Source organism: Nelumbo nucifera, chromosome 6 (assembly GCF_055504915.1).
Source record: "Nelumbo nucifera cultivar China Antique chromosome 6, China Antique-T2T, whole genome shotgun sequence".
Classification (NCBI taxonomy): Eukaryota; Viridiplantae; Streptophyta; class Magnoliopsida; order Proteales; family Nelumbonaceae; genus Nelumbo; species Nelumbo nucifera.
The window spans coordinates 51,211,211-51,229,887 of NC_142654.1; the positions used below are offsets into that span (position 1 = coordinate 51,211,211).

At 42.7% G+C, this 18,677-nt stretch overlaps 1 protein-coding gene across 2 annotated transcripts in view; it reads left to right on the plus strand.

Moving 5' to 3' along the window:
* The window catches only part of LOC104587718 (SMAD/FHA domain-containing protein), a 59,296-nt gene extending 55,530 nt beyond the window's left edge, over positions 1–3,766 (plus strand). Inside the window, exon 6 of one of the 2 annotated variants that reach the window (XR_016077542.1) lies at positions 3,363–3,500. Coding sequence is in view for 1 of the 2 variants with exons in the window: in XM_010245430.3 (XP_010243732.1) it covers positions 3,363–3,490 (128 nt within the window). In the remaining variant the exon portion in view is untranslated. Of the gene's footprint in view, positions 1–3,362 lie in introns of both variants that reach the window. The other variant, XM_010245430.3, reaches the window with a different exon arrangement.
* The last annotated feature ends 14,911 nt before the right edge of the window (positions 3,767–18,677 follow it).

Here is an 18,677-nt window from a genome sequence, read left to right on the forward strand (position 1 = left end):
TGTCCTCACACCACTAAGGATATGTCCATTCTTGCGCTCGGCCACACCATTCTGCTTTGGAATATCTGGACAACTTTTTTGCACTTGTATTCCCTGATTCTTCAAATAGGATAAAAAATCTCCATCAGTGTTTTCTCCCCCTGAATCCAAACAGAGAATACACACTTGTAATTGAAACCAAACCCATACCATAGCATGAAACAACTTAAATGTTGGGAACACCTCAGACTTGTGGCGAAGAAAGTATATCCATGTGTACCTGGTACAATCATCAATTAACGACATAAAATATTTGTATCCAAGCCGAGAAGTGACAGATGCAGTCCAAGCATCACTATGTATAAGCTTGAAGGGAAAGGTAGCATGCTCAGATATGTGAGGAAAAGGTAAGGTATGACTCTTACTTAAGCAACAAGAAACACAAGAAGTATCAAATGTGTGTAAGGAAGGAACTCTATTCTTAATAAGGCTTGAACCAAACAAAAATTTTATTTTTTCAACATGTAAATGACCCAAATGTTTATGCCATAAGTCCCAAACATTATTTCTATGACTCAGAAAGGAATTAGAAGTGGAGGAACTGAAATAAGTTGATGATGTTGTTGTTTGAGACTTCTCGAACTCTAATGCAAATAGACGGCCCAACCTATGCCCCTTCCCTTTCACCTTCCTAGTGTTTCAGTCTTGAATCAAACATCCATCCTGAGAGAAGATGAGCATGTTACCTTCATCAACTAATTGGCCAACAAAAATCAAATTTGTAGTGAGATTAGGAACAAGAAGGTTCTTGGTAAGAGGGAAAGATGGAGTGGGTGAAAGCTTAAGAGACAAATCACTACTACCAATGATGTTTAACTTTTCACCATTGGCAGCAACAATATGTTTGTGATGGGTTTTAGTAAGGTTACTTGGTTGGTTAGGGTAGGCTCCTGTCATGTGGTTGGTAGCTCCATAGTCGATGACCCAAATATGAGAAGGAGAAGCACAATAATCGGAAAACTCATCAGGTAAGCCAATAGCAGAAAGAGCAGAAGAAGTAGTAGATGTTACCAGTTGTTGAATGTTTTCCTCTACCATAGATGCTAGAAAATCACCTTTAACAAAAGAATCACCACCAGTAGTAGATTTCTTACTCCCATGTGCTACAGCAGCAGTGTCAATTCCATAGGTAGATCCTCCCAATTTTATAGAAATAATATGATCTCTATTGAAGGCCATTTAAGCAAGAAAACAGCAGTCCAGGCACAAGGATATAAGAGAACCAAATTCAGCAATTAAGAACTCAAGAAGACAGTCCAAAAAAGGCAAGTTTTTAAGACTGTCGAGTCTAAAATATGAATCTGAAGTCTGAATCAAATAAATGGGAAGCAAGAAAACCCTAGGACGCACCAGATCTAGGGTTATTGGTTGATCGAGTCATCCGATTGAGAGAAAACTGTGATTTGCCAACACATTAGGCATCTTCTTCAAGAACAAGGAGGTATCTTGTGCTGATCGAAACAGTCCTTAAAAATCTCTAAACCAGAAACTGAGTGTAGGGTTAAGAAGAGCTTGAGAGAACCCTTCAATTTGGAGAGAAAAACTCAAATCGTAGGTTGATGTAGAAGGCCTGAAGTCCAAAAAGGAAACTGTACAGTGTTGCCACCCCAAGAAGATCAGAACTCCTTCGAAAATTTCACCAAATCAGATGTTGTTTGTAGGTAGAATAGATCAAGTCTAGGCGACACAAGATCTAAAGTCCAAAGCTGTTGCAGTCTAAAAAAGGAAACTGTACAGTGTTGTCGCCCCAAGAAGAAGATCAGAACTCCTTCGAAAACTTCACCAAATCAGATGCTGTTTGTAGGGAGAATAGATCAGGTTTAGGTGACACCAGATCTGAAGTTTGGCCTCGAATCATTGTCTCCCAAGAGACATCTAATGAAATCTCTCCTGCTGGTTGCGCAAAGAACACTGAACAGAAAAGGGTTGATCAAAACAGCCCTAATACAACAAGATTACTGCTTCTAGTGAGGTTCAAGAGAGAAAAAATAGATCAGAGATCAACCTGCTTTGATACCATGTCAACACTCTTGGCCTAATAAAGAAAAGAACAAGAATAATCTTAGAGGTGTCAAGAATGAATTGACCCCCACCTCAAAGAGTCTTTTATATATTAAAAGATATATACAACTACAAGAATGCTCATATAGGGCTGAAAGAGAGAAGAAGAATAAGATGTATATGTAATATACAACAGGGACTATACTAATAAGATACATCAAGTTACAGAGTCTCCACATATTCTTTGTTTTGGGGGGAGTTAAGACAGTTTACTTCCCTCTAATTGTATGTAATCTTTTCTTAATTGAATTCAATGAAGTTTTTGTTATCGATCAAAAAAAAAAGAAGAAAGAGAAGTTCAGAAAAGGATTTAGAAGGAAGAGAAGAGAATGGGAGAAAAGAGAAGAGGAAGAGAGCTGTTTGATCCTCTCTGTCCCTCAATTTGATTATATATGTACTGAATATTAAAATATTGTAAAGTTACATGAGTGCCCCTAGTTGGGCAGCTAACTTGAAAAAAAAAACATAAAAAGAATAAGTATTAAGGCCCATAAAGAAGGCCCATTACAGCAGAAATAAAGCTACTAAAAAATAAATGAAACTAAGGCCCACTCGGCTCATTCTCTCTACAACGAGGTAGGGACAGATCGAAAAAGGAATTAATTGTAGTAAGAAATTATTTAAGCACTTAAAATTTAACAATGGGTATGGCACTAAACAGAACAGAAAGGCAAAACAGGATTCATGTGACCAACCCTATATGGTGTGTACAAGGCTTAGATGATGGTGATGATACTAAATTTGGATTGGTAACCTGCTACAATTCCTTTCAAACAGATAAAATAAGGAGGGTGGTGGTTGGGGGGTGGGGGTGGGGGTGTTGATCCTCGTGCATTGGCCATATTGGTCAATGTAGAGCTCTAACAATGCTCCCAACCCCACAAACAATAACTAAATGAAAATAAAACAGAGAAGAAAAAGACCATTTAGGATATCTTCATCAATCCATAGTTGGGCCATGCCCGGACTGTATTGTACATAGGATGAATTGTCTCTCAATGATGCAAAACGAATTCACACCTGTGCCCCACATGCACATCTCAGCGTGCATTGGGAACATCTTCCATAGTTGTCATTCGGAGATGTTCTCAATACACAAGTTGGGATGTGCTGTGGGACACTCGAGGGGTGCACTCTGTGGGGCACAGATGTGAACTCATGCAAAACACGTTTAAATTTGCAATTATTATGATAAAACTGGCTGAAAAAATAGAGCTTCCATAATGCAAAATGTGTCAATGCTTTCTCTTTGGTGATTTTAGGGGACACCCATCTGGCAATGTTTCGTGTTTCAAAGCTGGAAAATAAGGACCTTCCAAATAAGCCAGAAGATTCTGAGGTCAACCTTGAGACTGTTACTCCAGCTGATATTCCAGAAGCCACAAGTTAAAAGCCAGAATAATATCTTAAGAAATTTGAAGTAACACGAGGTATTCATAATCTTTTATTTTGGGAAAATTAGTCATATTTACTTGGATAATTCAAGGTATCAGTTTTGTCAATTTTGTTCTCATTGTAATGTTATACTTATTCTGAAATTAACTATTCTCGTATAAAAAGGAAACAAGTGACTTCGGTAGAGAAAAATCCACTGCTAGACATTGTCCTTGAATTGCCTTTAATAGAAGTTGCCAAGATGAATAGATTTTAGAAGTTTCTCTTTCAATTCCACTATTGATTCCGAATTTTCTTTGAATATTTCATGCATCTTTGGTTTCTTTGTAATGTGTAAAGTAATTTCTACATCCATTATAATGGGGGAATTTATTTGTCCATTGTAGAGTAAACCTCTGATGCTGAAATAAGCATCTTTAAGCAAGACATGGCGAACCTAATTGGCTTTTAGGCTCAGTTTGGGAGGACTACAAATACAAATATGTACAGTACAAATACATACAAAATAATATAAAATAGAAGGTTTGTGCTCTACATATTTGTATTTGTACTCCTTCCAAATGGAGCCTTAGTTTCACAAGAGAGAAAATTGGCCTTTGCAAGTATTTTAACCTGATAATTTTAACAGGAAGTTCAACCTTCAATTGCTCAAAAACTCAACTATTTGATATAATTAATTCTTAACTTCCAGCAGAGAGCATCGAATCCTTGTACAAAAATCACCTAAGCATAATTGCTATTGCTTGGGTAAGGGACAAATATAAATGTTTTTTCCTATAGTCCCCACCCAAGAAAATGCGGAAGACAGTTCCATCAGTTTTTGAATTTCCCTTGTCCAGCTTTAGCTGATTTCAAAAAAGTAGCTGGGCATCCTCATATGGTCTATGGAGCAACAACACCTAACCTGAATTTTTTATTGTCAAAAGAACACTGGTCAAATAAAAAAATGGATGTTGGGAGCTAGCCACCCTTTCCATGCAGTATCACCTTTTTAAGCATACACCATCTGTTTTTGCTGAGGGCAAGTGAAGATCATGAAACTAACTGTTTAACCATTCAGATAAAGACTCTTATTTAGCTTCTCTCAGGAACAGGCCACATCAAACTAAACATGCAAAAACAGGTGGTGTAAACCTATAGTTGATTAGAGGTCTGTGGAATCCGAAGGTTGGGAGACTGGACGCTAAGAGGGTGTTGAGCGTTCGAATTTTCTGCTCGGAGTGTATGGAGGTGTATATGTATGCTCCTTGAGGCTTGAGGGGGATAAACTGTTCAGTGATTTGCTGCTCTAGTGAGTTATTAGATCCCATGTTTGTAGGGGAAAAATTGATCAGGTAGGTACGTGTAACCTTTTGTGATATTCTTCCGCCATTTTAGGTTGTTTCGGTGGGTACATGCATGGAGTGGGGGAGTCCAGATCTGCTTCTCACAGAAGGCACTTCACATCAACCTCACAGCATGTCTTGACCGTACATTGGGAGCATTTTCCGTACTCGTTTTTATTATTCATGGGGAGATGTTTCCCATACACGGTAGGATGTGGCTATGGTATCGGTGTGAGGCACACTCTGAGGACCAAATCCCAATTTGGAGTGGGGGACCAAATACTCGCTTGTGTTGGCTTTACTTGACCACATGGCACAACCCCAGGACAGGGAGTCTACTCGAGCGTATACGCGTTGTCTCTTGCTATTGCAAGTCATGCTTTGGCAAGGTTGGGATCAAAGGGGAGAGTGAGGTCTCGAGGGAGGCCATTAGTTGAAGCTGAGGGTTGGCGAGTTCAAGTCTTCCTCTTTGCCCGTCTGGGGAAGAAAGGAAGTAGCGAGTTCAAGGCTCGTGCTTTTGGGTGTGCAGGCAAAGCTAGGAGTTAGTAGATTTGTGGTTTCGAGTCATCAACTCTGACTTTCTATCTTCTCTACCTGCACCTTACCCACTGCACTGCAACCGCACATCTCACAATACAAGATGGTGATCTGTGGCTGCAATTCAGGGTGGATAGAGAGTAGTGGGCAGGAATGTTCTAGTTGAGTCTGGTTTGAAGTAAAAAGTAGGAAAAGGTAGAGAAATTTTACAAACTTATATATGTTGTGTTATGTGTCTTAGGAAAACTCACTCCTAAAAGCTAACTGTTAGAGGGAGGGAATCCAAGCACATATAGACCCTACAATAGCATCCCATACTACCAACGTGAGATAAATAGATCAGAATATTCCACCACGTTCCATAGTCCCGGCACCCACGTAGGCTATCTTTGCACTAGTCCACCTAGTCTTGGTCGAACACTACGTCATCACCTGTGCCACACGATTGCAACTAGAAAGCATAGTGTAGGCTTTAATACCATTTGTTATGTGTCTTAGGAGAACTTACCCCTAAAAGCTAGTTAAAAGAGGGAACTCAAAATACATATATACTCCACAATATCATCTCATACTATGGATATAGGATACCTCAGATTAGCATCCCATACTATAAATGTGAGACAAATGGATTGTAACAGATTGCCCTACCTTTTCCTTCAAATCAAACATTACCTAAGAAGCGTCAGCTTCACCTGTGGGCCTTGAGCTTTGAGTTTGTAAGTATCTATGCGTGCGGGGTCGAGATTCGTGGTGCTCGATTGAGGTACTGTAGCCAAAGTGTACGCTCGTGCTTACAGGTGGAAGGAGTGATGTCAGGAAATACCCCTACATATCTGAGCTGTTATGGCTATTGCATCAATTAAGACCTGGCACGGAAAAAAGGTTGACATCCATCTAATATAAACTACTAGATATTGGTTAGGTTCTATGTTTACTTTTTCTATGCCGATTCATGTCAGTTTTCAGTATGGTAACTAAGTTTTTAATACGATTTAGTTAAGAAATTGATATTGAACTGACTATAAAAAACAAAAAGAAAAGAAAAGAAATAATATCAAGCACACTACAGCAAACATTGGATGGTCAGGATTGTGGTGTTATAATTTCGTATGGAAGCCGAGTTATGGTCAATGGGGCAGAACAATGGGCAATGAAGAAATGACAGTCTAAATTTGAGCATAGTTTCTAAGGATTGGTGATTGCACAGGCCAAGGTCATCATTGTGCAATAAATTTTGGCCTTCTAGCAGATTAGGGCAACTTTTTGCCTTGAATATCAATAAAAAATAATATTTTATAAAATAATTAAAATATGGTAACTTTTAAAAAAAAATACCATAAAAAGGGCATTAATACTGTTCATTGTCTTCTCCACTGCTCTCTCAAGAGGAAGACGATGGAATGATATTTTTGCCTTGATTAAGGGCAGTGGTTGAAGGCTTTCTTGCAAAAGTGATGCGAAAAATAGGTGTAGCCGATGAGTATCTGCATGGGAGTCGGTATCCAATACTGGGTACCCACACCTACAACAATATTTCTGTCTCCCACCATATCGTTTGGTTTCGTGTACGTGGAGCAACTCGAACTATTAGGCAACCCAATGTGTAAGTGTAACGCTACAGTGACGCCATTCCCATCTTCATTGTCGGCCGTGTCATGATTTTCATCTCTTGCTGGTGTGGCCAGCCGAAGCAAGCAGCTGAGTAATGGTAGAGGCTCCACAGAGTTTTGGGTTGTATTATTTGTGTCTGGACAGAGAGCACAAGATTCATTATCCTTAGCAAAAGAGTTAGCCACGGGATTTGAGTCATCACGACAATCTACAGAAGACTCCATGTTTAATACTTTAATTCTGATCTGATGTATCTCTATCTACACTACTCTTCATAGACTACACTTGTCTCGAAATCTCGGCATATATATGTTTGTATAAATTAAAGATCACAGTGAAAGTACAAGAAAAATTGCAGCATTTCAATATTATTACAGAGCCCTCAAACGAATACAAGATCAACGGCCCACTGCTCTCAAACGAATTGGGATTGCTATAAAATATTTTCTTGGGTGAAAAAAGAAAAGGAAGACGATGAAGACAAAACCACTGCCTTTATTCAGGGCAAAAATATCATTCTATTGTCTTCCTCTTGAGAGAGCAGCAGAGGAAAACAATGAACAGTATTAATGCCCTTTTTTGGTATTTTTCTAAAAAAATACCCTATTTTAATTATTTTATAAAAATATTACTTTTTATTAATATTCAGGGCAAAAAATTGCCCTTATCTGCTAGAAACCCATAAATAATTTTTGAGGGATTTGATAAGCATTATGCAAGTTGGAGGCTTTAAAAGGACATGAATTTGGTGGGTGAAAAAATATTTGAGGACTTATTCTTCAGAATATATGCTTTCAGATAGAGACATAGAGTGCAATGGACGAATATGTTTCATATAACTGAACTACAGGTTTAGCCTATACTTAAGAAGATAAGTGTCAACTATGATGACACTAGAGTCTAGAAAACAGTGCCTATTTGTGCGCATATGAATAGTGTATGCTGTGAATGTTATTTTTCAACGGCATCAGTTTCACGTTTGTTCTTTGTTTCTTCTTAATCACAAAATGGATATTCTTACTAATATTTATGGTGGCCTCAAGTATGTAAGATCTTTGTTGCCATAAGCTCTAATCATCTTCTAAAGTCTTCCAACTACACGGCTTCTCTGAAATCTAATCTGTACAAAACTCCTTACAACTGACTTTGCATCCATGGGTCCATCTCTATTTTCATGTATCAGAAAGACTCTTCTCATTCATTTATCCAGTTTCCTAATGTTTTCTATATATTTTAATGTTAGCATTTCTTCAGGCTTATTGCAAGATTGAAATCCTCTTAATAGTCTGGGAGATTTGGAAAAAGCGCTGCTCTAGAAGAATGGAAGGTAAGGCTCATATTCGGGGCTAATCATAAATAAAATTATTGAGTGGCTCCAAGAACTCTAGTGGTCTCTACCACTACGGAATCCAATATTTAATTATGAGATCTTACTCCTTAATTTGAATGTGAATATAATCAGACCGAAAACTAAAAAATCCCAGCTAGTTACGTTGATAATTTCAGAACATAATTGGTGTCAGCACTTAATTTTTACTTGGTCCACTGTTGGAAACCCAAATTCATCCCAAATTCCTGATCAGACCCTTCCAATCTATCTGAAACACATAAAAGCCCCCAAAACCTAAATTTTAGCCCAAAAGCCCTTAAATCCACCATCAAATCTATCTGATACTAACCCGAGGGTCCCGATTAACCCCCATCTATCCATTGACCACTAGATCATACACCACCATTAGACCCAAAACCTTCTAAAACAATCACCCATGAAATTTCAACCCAAGTTCCTCTTTTTACCCTTCCATCGCACTAAGATTTTATTTCGAAGCCCTAGATTGACTGAACCACTACCTTTCTAGATTTGTTTGATCCAGGCCTATTTGGTCCAATCCAACCTTACAAATCAACCCAGAATTCTCAGAAACCCTACCTGTGAAATTTCAACCAAAAAAATACCCTTGTTTGTCTCTCCATCACACAAAGATTCTATTTTGAGGCTTCGGATCAATCGAATCATACCCTTTTTCCAAATCTATCCGATTTGGGCCTAATTAGCCCAATCTGACCCCACCAATCAAATTAGCATGTCCGAAACCCCCGCCTTGCCAAATTTTAGCCAAAATACCCTCATTTACCCTTTTATCTAAAAAGATTTCAAGCCAATCTTACTAACCCGTACATGTAAAACCCCTCTCTATACCTAGAACCCATGTTTGACCCCTTAGACCTGGTTGAACCAAAGTCTCACTCGATTTGGAAAAAAATATGAAATTGCCCCTTGGACCCCCAAATTTACAAAAAGTGCCTTATACCATAATATATAAGCAAACCTAATTCTCATTCCAAAGGGGGATTCTAATTCGAAAAAGACATTGTTCATCGTCTTTGAGCTCCCAACAACTAACCAATAGCAACGAATTGAAGGAACCCGATCCCTTCTCCTTCTTTCTCATTGATTTTCTCTCCCTTCTTCTTCTTCTTCTTCTTCTTCTTCTTCTTCTTCTTCTTCTTCTTCTTCTTTCTCGTCGATTTCCCGATCCCTTCTCCTCTTTCTCGTCGATTTTCTCTCCCTCCTTGAGACGAGGAATAGAGCAACAACAACAAGAACTTCCTCCCCTTCTGACTCCTTTGTGTTCCTTCACATCATCCATAGTTTTTGAAGGTGTGCGATTTGACTACTCCTAGCTGGAGGACGATCCAGACTCCAGGTGGACGGTGAGGTAGATCGGTTCGCAAAACAATCTATCAAAGAACCCGAGGTGGCTAACCCGACGAGGTTGCTCCGATGCTTAAGTTAGTATGTTGTAAATGCGAGCTGAGTGCTTGAGAATTTGAGAGCTTGAGTGCTATAGAGTAGAGTAATCATGTGTACCTTTGCCTTGAGGTTCCCGTCTTTATATACTGGAGTAGTCGTGGGTCTCACGAAAGAGCTCCAGGATCTCCGAGGTGTGAAGATAGATTCGTTCCGCTTCTGAAGGAGTAGTACGTAGATAAGGCTTATCACTACACTTCTGACTCTGGCGGAGCCGGGATGAGTCCTTATTGTGATTTCAGAAAAGTCGGGAGTCTGTTAGCTCATCGTGATCCCGAGTAACTTGGGATCCGTTGGAGAGACCTCTAGAGTCAGTTACGTGGCGATTCAGGTTGTCAGCCGCGAGCTGATACTTCGATTCTTTAGTTTTGAAATGGATTGGATACCGAAGTGCCTCAATCCGTTGGAGAGACCTCAAATGTTGCAAACTAGGCTTGCCAGGCTGAGCTGTCATTCCTTAATTAGGTCCCGCCCACGTATCCCCTTCTCGCTAAGTCCGGCCAAATCACCCTTCATCAATTGCCCCCCACTCCCTGAGCCAGGGGTCTCAACCTGGAGCGGGGAGTTCATGACGAGTCCAGGTGGATTTGGCACGAGGTCTAGGCGGCTTGACGGGAAAATCGTTGGTCGGACCTGTTCAACCGCCCGACTCAACTCGAGAATAACCTAGGTCGAGTCTGAGTTACGCGCGGACGTCACACCATTCTATAAACTCCGTGGACGTCAAAACACGTGCTAAATCAATTTCAACCACAGGGGTCGTGCATCCGGTTTCCCTAGGAGTCGTTGGATCATGTTGATCTTGACCGTTGATCCCCGGGTATAGTGGCTATAAATAGGGGCCAAGGGACTCATTTTCCTCGCCACAAGTTCGCAAATCCACAATCTTTGAGGTCACGTTCAAGTCTTTCCGAGGTCACTTTTCTTTCTTCGGTCTTCCTTTTGGTGAGTCTTCCTTTGTTTTTTTATTCGATTTCGTGTCTTTTTAGTATGTCTACCTTTAGTTTTGATAGTCTCTTAAACGGGAGTGGTGAATCCGCTGGAGCCGAGGTGGGTACCTCGGCTCTAGGCCGTGGATCCTCATCCTACCGAGGAGGTTACTTCAGGCCAGGATGCGGTCCACGGTCCTCCCGAGGTGAAATCACCTCGGCGGGAGCGAGAGGCCTCAAGTAACCTGGCTTCCACCTCACACCGAGGTCGGCTGCCAAATAACTTTGGCCCGTCGACAATGACGGCGGACAGGCTCCTAACCCTAGTAGCTCGGTACAGACTTCCCAACAACTTTGTTTATAGCATCCCCTTAGGTAACTTCCATAGGGATCACGGTCACAATGAGATCATGATCTTCAAGGAGCAACTCACAGTTGGTCTTCGCCTTCCACTTCACCCTCTCATAGTCGAGATCGTAAAATTTTTCAACATCATCATAGATCAATTACATCCGAACTCTATCCGCAACGTTGTAGGGACCATTTCACTTTTCCACGATTACAATCTTCCCCCTGACCTCGACATTTTTTCTTCTATTCTTTCCATAAAAAAGAATTCGTCTTGTGTTCTGCCCAAGCACAGGCAAACTTACTATCTGTCACCTCATCCCGGTTTCAAACTTTTGCACGAGCTCCCTAACAATGTCCCGGCCTGGAAGAGGCGCTATGTCGTGGTCTGCAACACTGAGGGGTGGCCTTTCCCGACTCATTGGAGGGCAGCCATCCAGGACCCCGATGTTAGGTTGGACCTGAAGACAAGGGAGGCGCTCCGATCTTGGGCGGAGCTCGGCCTGAAGTTTGAAGACTTCGTGACCGAGGAGAAGCTCGTGCAGGTCCTGGTAGGTCACTTTTTGATGTACTTTCCCTATCAGTTTTACTTCGGTATTGTAATTGACAGCTCATTTTTTGTCGCAAAAGGGCCAAGGATGTCAATTCCCCACTACGCGAAGGGCCATAGGCTAGTGAGGTATTTCAAATCAGCAACAGGTCGATGGTGAATGTTGGTGTGCCTCTGACACCTGTCGCACTTCTTGCCACAAGGCTTTCTGTGCGAGAGCTCTGCCCCCCAAGTGTCCGCCGCACAAGCCTTCATGGGTGTCGCAGAGTACATGCTCGGCCTTTGAGGGTCGCAAGAAGCGCAGGTAGGGGAGCGTGAAAAATCTTTTGTACAACTGTTCGTCTATAAGGACGTACTTAGCTAACTGGCGCTCTACCCTTCGGGCCACATTGCATTCTGCATGTAGGGTCCCGTGAAGCAGATAACTTACGAGTGGGTCAATCCAGCACGGTTCCACTTGTGATATGGGAGCGACCTCTTCTGCCCCCCCCCCCCCCCGAGAATGCTAGGTCGATGTAAATCCTCAATGTACACAGTTTGCATGGTGTTACTGCTTGTACTGGCTAGTCGAGACAAGGCGTCAGCCTCAGCGTTCTCGGACCTTGGGATTTGTCTGATGAACTAGGAGATGAAGCTGCGCAGGATCTCTCTGACTTTGGCCAAATAAGCTGCCATGGTGGAGTCATAGGCTTTGTAGTCACCAATAACTTGGTTGACCACCAGTTGCGAGTCACTGCATATGACGAGATGTTTTGCCTTCATTTCCCTTGCTAGGGTCAACCCGACGACCAATGCTTTGTATTCTGGTTCGTTGTTTGATGCTGCAAATCCGAACCGGAGTGTGTATTCCAACTTCACCTCGCTTGGACTGTACAGAATCAGTCCTGCACCGCTTCCCTACTGGCTGGACGAGCTGTCAACGTGGAGAATCCAAGACTCCACATCCCAGGTCGGTCCTGCTCTGACCGGAACCGGGGTCGCACTGGTTGAAGCTCTTGTCTTGTGTTTGAGCTCGGCCGGCTCGGGGGTCACAGTACTGAACGTGAATTTTTCTACAAAATCAGCCAAGGCTTGGGCTTTGAACACCGTTTGAGGCTTATACCGGATATCGTACTCGCTTAGTTCAATAGACCACTTCGTCAATCTGCCAGACACCTCGGGTTTGAGCAGAATCTGCCTCAAAGGTTTGTTGGTGAGGACGACAATAGTATGGGCCTAGAAGTACGGGCAAAGCTTGCGAGCTGCTATGATTAGCGTGTACGCTAATTTCTCGATCTCCAAGTACCTGGTTTCTACGTCCTGCAAAATTTTACTAACATAGTAGATGGGTCGTTGGACCCGATCTACTTCTTTGATTAGTACCGAGCTGACCACCTTGCCGCTCGCAGAGAGGTGCAGCTTTAATACATCCCCTTCCTCGGGTCAAGTTAAAACTGGGGCGGTACCCAAGTATCTTTTCAGCTCGTCGAAGGCGAGCTGACACTCTGCAGTCCATTCAAAGTCCTTATTCTTTTTTATGGCTTTGAAAAATGGTAGGCATCTATCTGCCGACTTAGACATGAAGCGGCTCAGGGCGGCTATCCAGCCAGCCAACCTCTGAACCTCTTTCATTTTGCGGGGTGGTCTCATATCTAGGATGGCTTTTATTTTATCCGAGTTGGCTTCGATGCCACGTTGGTTGACTATATAACCTAGGAATTTTCCCGAGGTGACTCCGAAGATGTACTTGTTTGGATTTAACTTCATGTTATATTTTTGCAAAATTTGAAAAACACTTTTTAAATCATTCAACAAGAAATTCGAAAACTGGGTCTTCACGACCATGTCATCAACATAACACTCTATGCGATCAACGGCTCAAAAATTTTATTTACAAGGCGCTGAAAAGTTGCCCCGACATTTTTTAGTCCGAAGGGCATGACCTTGTAACATCATAACCCGAGCTTGGTTATGAAGGCGGTCTTCTCTTCGTCAGCAGGGTCCATCCTAATCTAGTTGTAATTAGAATAGGCGTCCAGAAAGCTCAGCAACTCATGCCTTGAGGTCGCATCCACTAGGCAGTCGATCTTGGGCAGCGGGAAGCAATCTTTTGGGCATATTCAGTTCAGTGTAATTGACGCACATGCGCCGCTTGTCATTGGCCTTTTTTACCAGAACTGGGTTAGCCACCCAGCTCGAGTAATTGACTTCCTTGATGAAGTTTGCTGCTAGGAGCTTCCTGACCTCTTCATCGACTACCCTCCAACATTTTGGGGCGAGGTTGCGCTTCTTTTTCCTTACTAGCCTGACTAAAGGGTCGGGGTTCAATTTGTGAGTTATAACTTTTGAATCAATTCCGACCATCTCTACCGCGGACCAAGCAAAAATGTCTAAATTTTCAAGTACAAAACTTACTAGCTGGGAGTGGAGTGGTTCGTTGATCGAGGCACCGATCTAGAGAATCTTGGTCTGTTCGTCAATAGTGACCGGTATGTGGACCGTCTCCTCTGTCGGGGCAGCTTGCTCATCGGTATACTCCGCAGGCCGCTCGAGTTCGACATCTTCTGCTAGCTTCACCTTCCCTTTAAGAGCATCTATGTAGCATTTGTGCGATTCGAGTTGGTCACCTCACACGACTCCCACCCCATAACCAGTCGGGAACTTCATCGCCAGATAGTAAGTGGATACTATGGCATTGTAGGGAGAGGGAGTTGCGACTACTAGGAAGGTGTGCTCAAATCGCACGATGTTCGGCCACGTGCCAGCTACTACAGGTATTGTGACTCGCCCAAGAGGTCTGACCTCCTTGCTGTTGAGCCCTACTAAAAGGGTGTCTGCTGGTTTCAGGTCACTCTGCTATAGCTGTAATTTGTCGAATGTCTCCTTGAAGAGAATGTCAGCCAAGCTGCCCAAGTCTACCAGTATCCGCTTTACTTCAAAGTCATTAATCCACAACTTTACTATCAGGGCATCGTCGTGAGGATACTAGATCCCGCGTGCATCGTCTTCAGTAAAGTATATCGGTCCTTTAAGCCGAGGTCGTTTTGGCGGGTTTTCTTCTTCGTTTTCTAGCCCGCACACCGAGTTCCTCCCGGATGCCGAGGTACACCCCGCGATAATGGACCCACTGGTAATCATGTTAATTACCCTGCAGATCGGTCTCTCTTCTAGCAATTCTCGTGGCGGTTGCTCGTTTTTCCTACTGGCTTCAGGGGCATTTCTTTGATCTCCCTGTTGGTTTGCCTTCCGATCTATCTGTCTTCTATCTTCGCGCAAGATAAAATTCTTTAGGTATCCTCGTCAGATGAGTTCCTCGATCTCATCGCGAAGGTTCCTGCAGTTCTCTGTATTGTGCCCGTGATCTCGATGAAAGTGGCAATAAACGTTCGGGTTTCTTGTTGCTGGGTCCCCTCTTAACCTGGGAGGCCATTTGACAAAGGAGGAATCATTAATGGCCACTAGGATCTCTCATCTTTTAGCATTCAGGGGTGTGTAGTTCGTTCTCTCCACAGGAGGGGTCCTAGAGTGCCGTCCTGATTTACGAGATCGCGAAGGGGACCGACTTCTGGAGTTGTTTCTTCCCCTGGTTGGTGACTTGCTTTTCTTCCTCTTCTGTCCGCCACTGCTCGTTTCTTCACCTTCTCTCTTCCTCTTCTCCGAGGGTGGGTTATCGACCTTATGATTGATCTCCTCCTCGGTGCCAATGAACTGGTCTGCGAGCTTTAGGAACTCGGTAATGTCCTTCGGTTTGTTTGCTAAAACATGTCATTTTAACTCCATGTGGGTAATTCCCTTCTTGGTAGTGAGCCTCACTGTCGGGTCAAGGTCCGGTATCTACAGGCAAGTGTCATTGAAGCGTTTGATGTAGCTCCTAATTGATTCTCCTTCCCTCTAAACCACATTAAGAAGGCTTTCCTGGGACTTCGGACACTTTTTGCTAGTGATGAAATGTGCAAAGAACAAGTCAGCGAACTGCGAGCAGCTTTTGATCGACCCCGACACGAGGTTTCGATACCAGGTTCGAACTACCCCTTTAAAGGTAGTAGATAATGCTACACACAAGCCAGACTCATCAGCCCCAGCAAGGCGCATCGTTGGCTTGGCTTTGTTAGCTGGCTATTCTAAGCCGAGGTATGGCGTGTCTTGCGACGTCTTCGTTGTTGTTTCTTCACTGGCTCGACATTGGTGCTACTGACTTCAGTTCGATTTAGTACTATGGCCCTGTCACGAGGTGGATCCTGGTTTCTCAAGGGATCCTGTCTTGAGTTCGCACCCCGAACTCTAAATTGGTTATCCGCTCGCGAGTCATCATTCTCTTGTTGTAAGTGCCAAGGCGGATTCAGTTAACTATCTCTAGACCTATTCTAGAGATTTCCTTGCGAGGCCGGTTAAGTGTGTTGACTGTCTCTCCTCCCTCAGGGTGAGACCTGACTCCTGAGAGGAATCAGTGCTTATGAGGTCTCTTCGCCCCAATGGGGGGATCAATTGATGTTCTGGTTAACTCCGAGGAGATTCAGGTTCTGACCATGATAGGGCCCTGGGTGCCGAGGTGGAACCGGTTGTTGGTTTGGCTGCAGTGGAGGGAACTGGGGTTGATATTGCTAGTAAAGGTAATAATGTTGATACTACTGAAACTGCTGGACCTGTTGCATCTGGATCTGAATGGCCCAGATGCACTAAATGAGGTTGTGAAACTGGAAACTCCCCACTTTGGGAGGAACCATGGAGGGCTCAGAGAAAGTTGCGCCTACCACCAGGGGAAGCGGGGCGCTCACCTGTGTGGTGCTTGGTAGTGCAGTTAATGATGAGACTCCAAATGTTGTGAGCGGAACCGTGAACTGTCCGATACACACCATAGGAGCTTGGGGAAAGGTTGGCTGCTGGGCTTGCCCCCTGGTGGTGTTCATCTCGACGCTTTTCCCGGTGTGGCTGGAGGATGCCATTGAGGTTTGAAGTTGCAAAGAGGTAGGAATGACCTTTCGATCGAATTCCCACAAACGGTGCCAATTGATGGTGCGTGATTTGACTACTCCTAGATGGAGGATGATCCGAACTTCAGGTGGATGGGAAGCTGGATCGATCTGCAAAACAATCTATTAGAGAACGTGGGGTGGCTAACCCGACAAGGTCGCTCCGATGCTTAAGTTAGTATGTTGTAAATGTGAGTTGAGTGCTTGAGAATTTGAGAGCTTGAGTGCTAGAGAGTAGAGTAATCACGCATACCTTTGCCTTGACGTTCCCGTCTTTATATACTGGAGTAGTCGTGGGTCTCACGAAAGAGCTCCGGGGTCTGGAGAGTAGAGTAATCATTCCGCTTCCGAAGGAGCAGTACGTAGATAAGGCTTATCATTCCCGTCTTCATCAGTTTTCTTTTTTCTCTTTCTTCATTTCCATCTTCTTCCTTGATCATTGGTCCCTTGTTCGTCATCCCTACCGGCTAGAATGAAAGAATCGTAGCAGTGCCACTATTCGCCATCTTCTTGATTCCTTCCTTTTCTTGATTTCTAGCAAAGTTCACACTCAGGCAACCATTTCTACCCATCAAGCTTCCACTCTTCCAGATACGATTGTCGATTAAGGAAGAATATTAGGTATAGAATTTCTCGGTATCCCTTGTTGTAGCTTTGAAACTCTAGCCAAAATCTAACCAGGTAAATTCTGTCCATGTTATATTTGTTTTTGGTTATTGAATACGCATACCGATGGAGATCCATTGTTGCTTAGTTGAAGACTCCCATCCCTTTGGAATAAATGATTGAGTTGTTGTAAGGACCTTAGAGCCACCTTTCTCTATGATCATGAAATATTAGATTTCAAGGATTTCAAGAGCATAGTCACTACCAGGAAGAGAATTGAGCATGACTTTCGATCGAGAAGCCATAGCTCAACTATAGGCCCTCCACCATCTCAAGAAGTGAATGAAGTACAAGCTACTAATCAATGAGTTGGACCTTTTGGTCGTAAGTGTCTTGCTTCTCCTTCTCAATTGGATAGAAGGGTTATGAGAGAGCTTGCTCTGCTCTCGGTGCCACTTTCTTAGTTACTTCCTCGACTGATACAAGAAGGGCATTTGATTCCACTTGAACCAAAGCCAATTCCAATCCACTTCCTCGAGGTTTCAGATCGAGTACATTTTGTGATTATCATTAGATGCCAGGACATCCTACCAATCATTGCGTTCCTCTCCAGCTTGCAGAACAAAATCTTATCGATAGTGGAATCTTTCATCCTTAGTGGCATACCATGAGTTTTGATCATTTGGTTTTCTTTTTCATCTTGCTTATAGTCAAAGTTGTAAATAACTCAAACTACGCTTGGTTTGATCCCTCACGAAGGGTACGTAGGCAACTTGGGCAATGGTGCTTAGGTTTGACCCGGATAATAAAATAAAAATAAAGTTTCATAATCAAGTGAATTTCCGTGATTAATCATCATTTCATTCAAATAATTTAATCCTTTAATTTAAGCTCCTTTAAATATGTTAAACGGCTTTAGGTTACCACCCTAATAGGTCCTGTCCTACCCTAGCCTGTTATTTATTGCAACATTTTCTTACATTTCATTCACTCCACCAACGGCACACACAGATACATAGGTTTTCCCTTTATGTTGTTTCATGCATATGTTATCTATTGTTTAACGTTTGATGCTCCCTTAGGATGAAAAAGAAAAAAACAAACAAAACAAAAGAGAAGATAAAAAGGGTAAGAACCGAGTGAGGTTGATCCGAAGGTTCTGGACTTACTGTTAATGCTCTCTAATGATAATAGCAAAAGTGACATAATTCTTGAGTTACTCAATTTTTCTTAATGAAGACTTTGTTATGAAATCATCTTATCACCATCCCTTCTTTCCATCCATTTTGCATTTTGCATAATAAGTTCAACTTCTTTGGTTGGGTGTTTTGTTCAGAGAAATGTTTGCTCTTGTGGATAATCAATTTGTGACCTGCCAAGAGTTTAATGAACTCAAGCAGGTGGTGAGTGTGCTTGTCTCTAAGGTCAAATGGCTAATATCCCAAACTAGGGCAACTTGCAACATTTGCACTCGTACTCACAACTTCCAAGCCATTGCCATGAATTCATGGATTT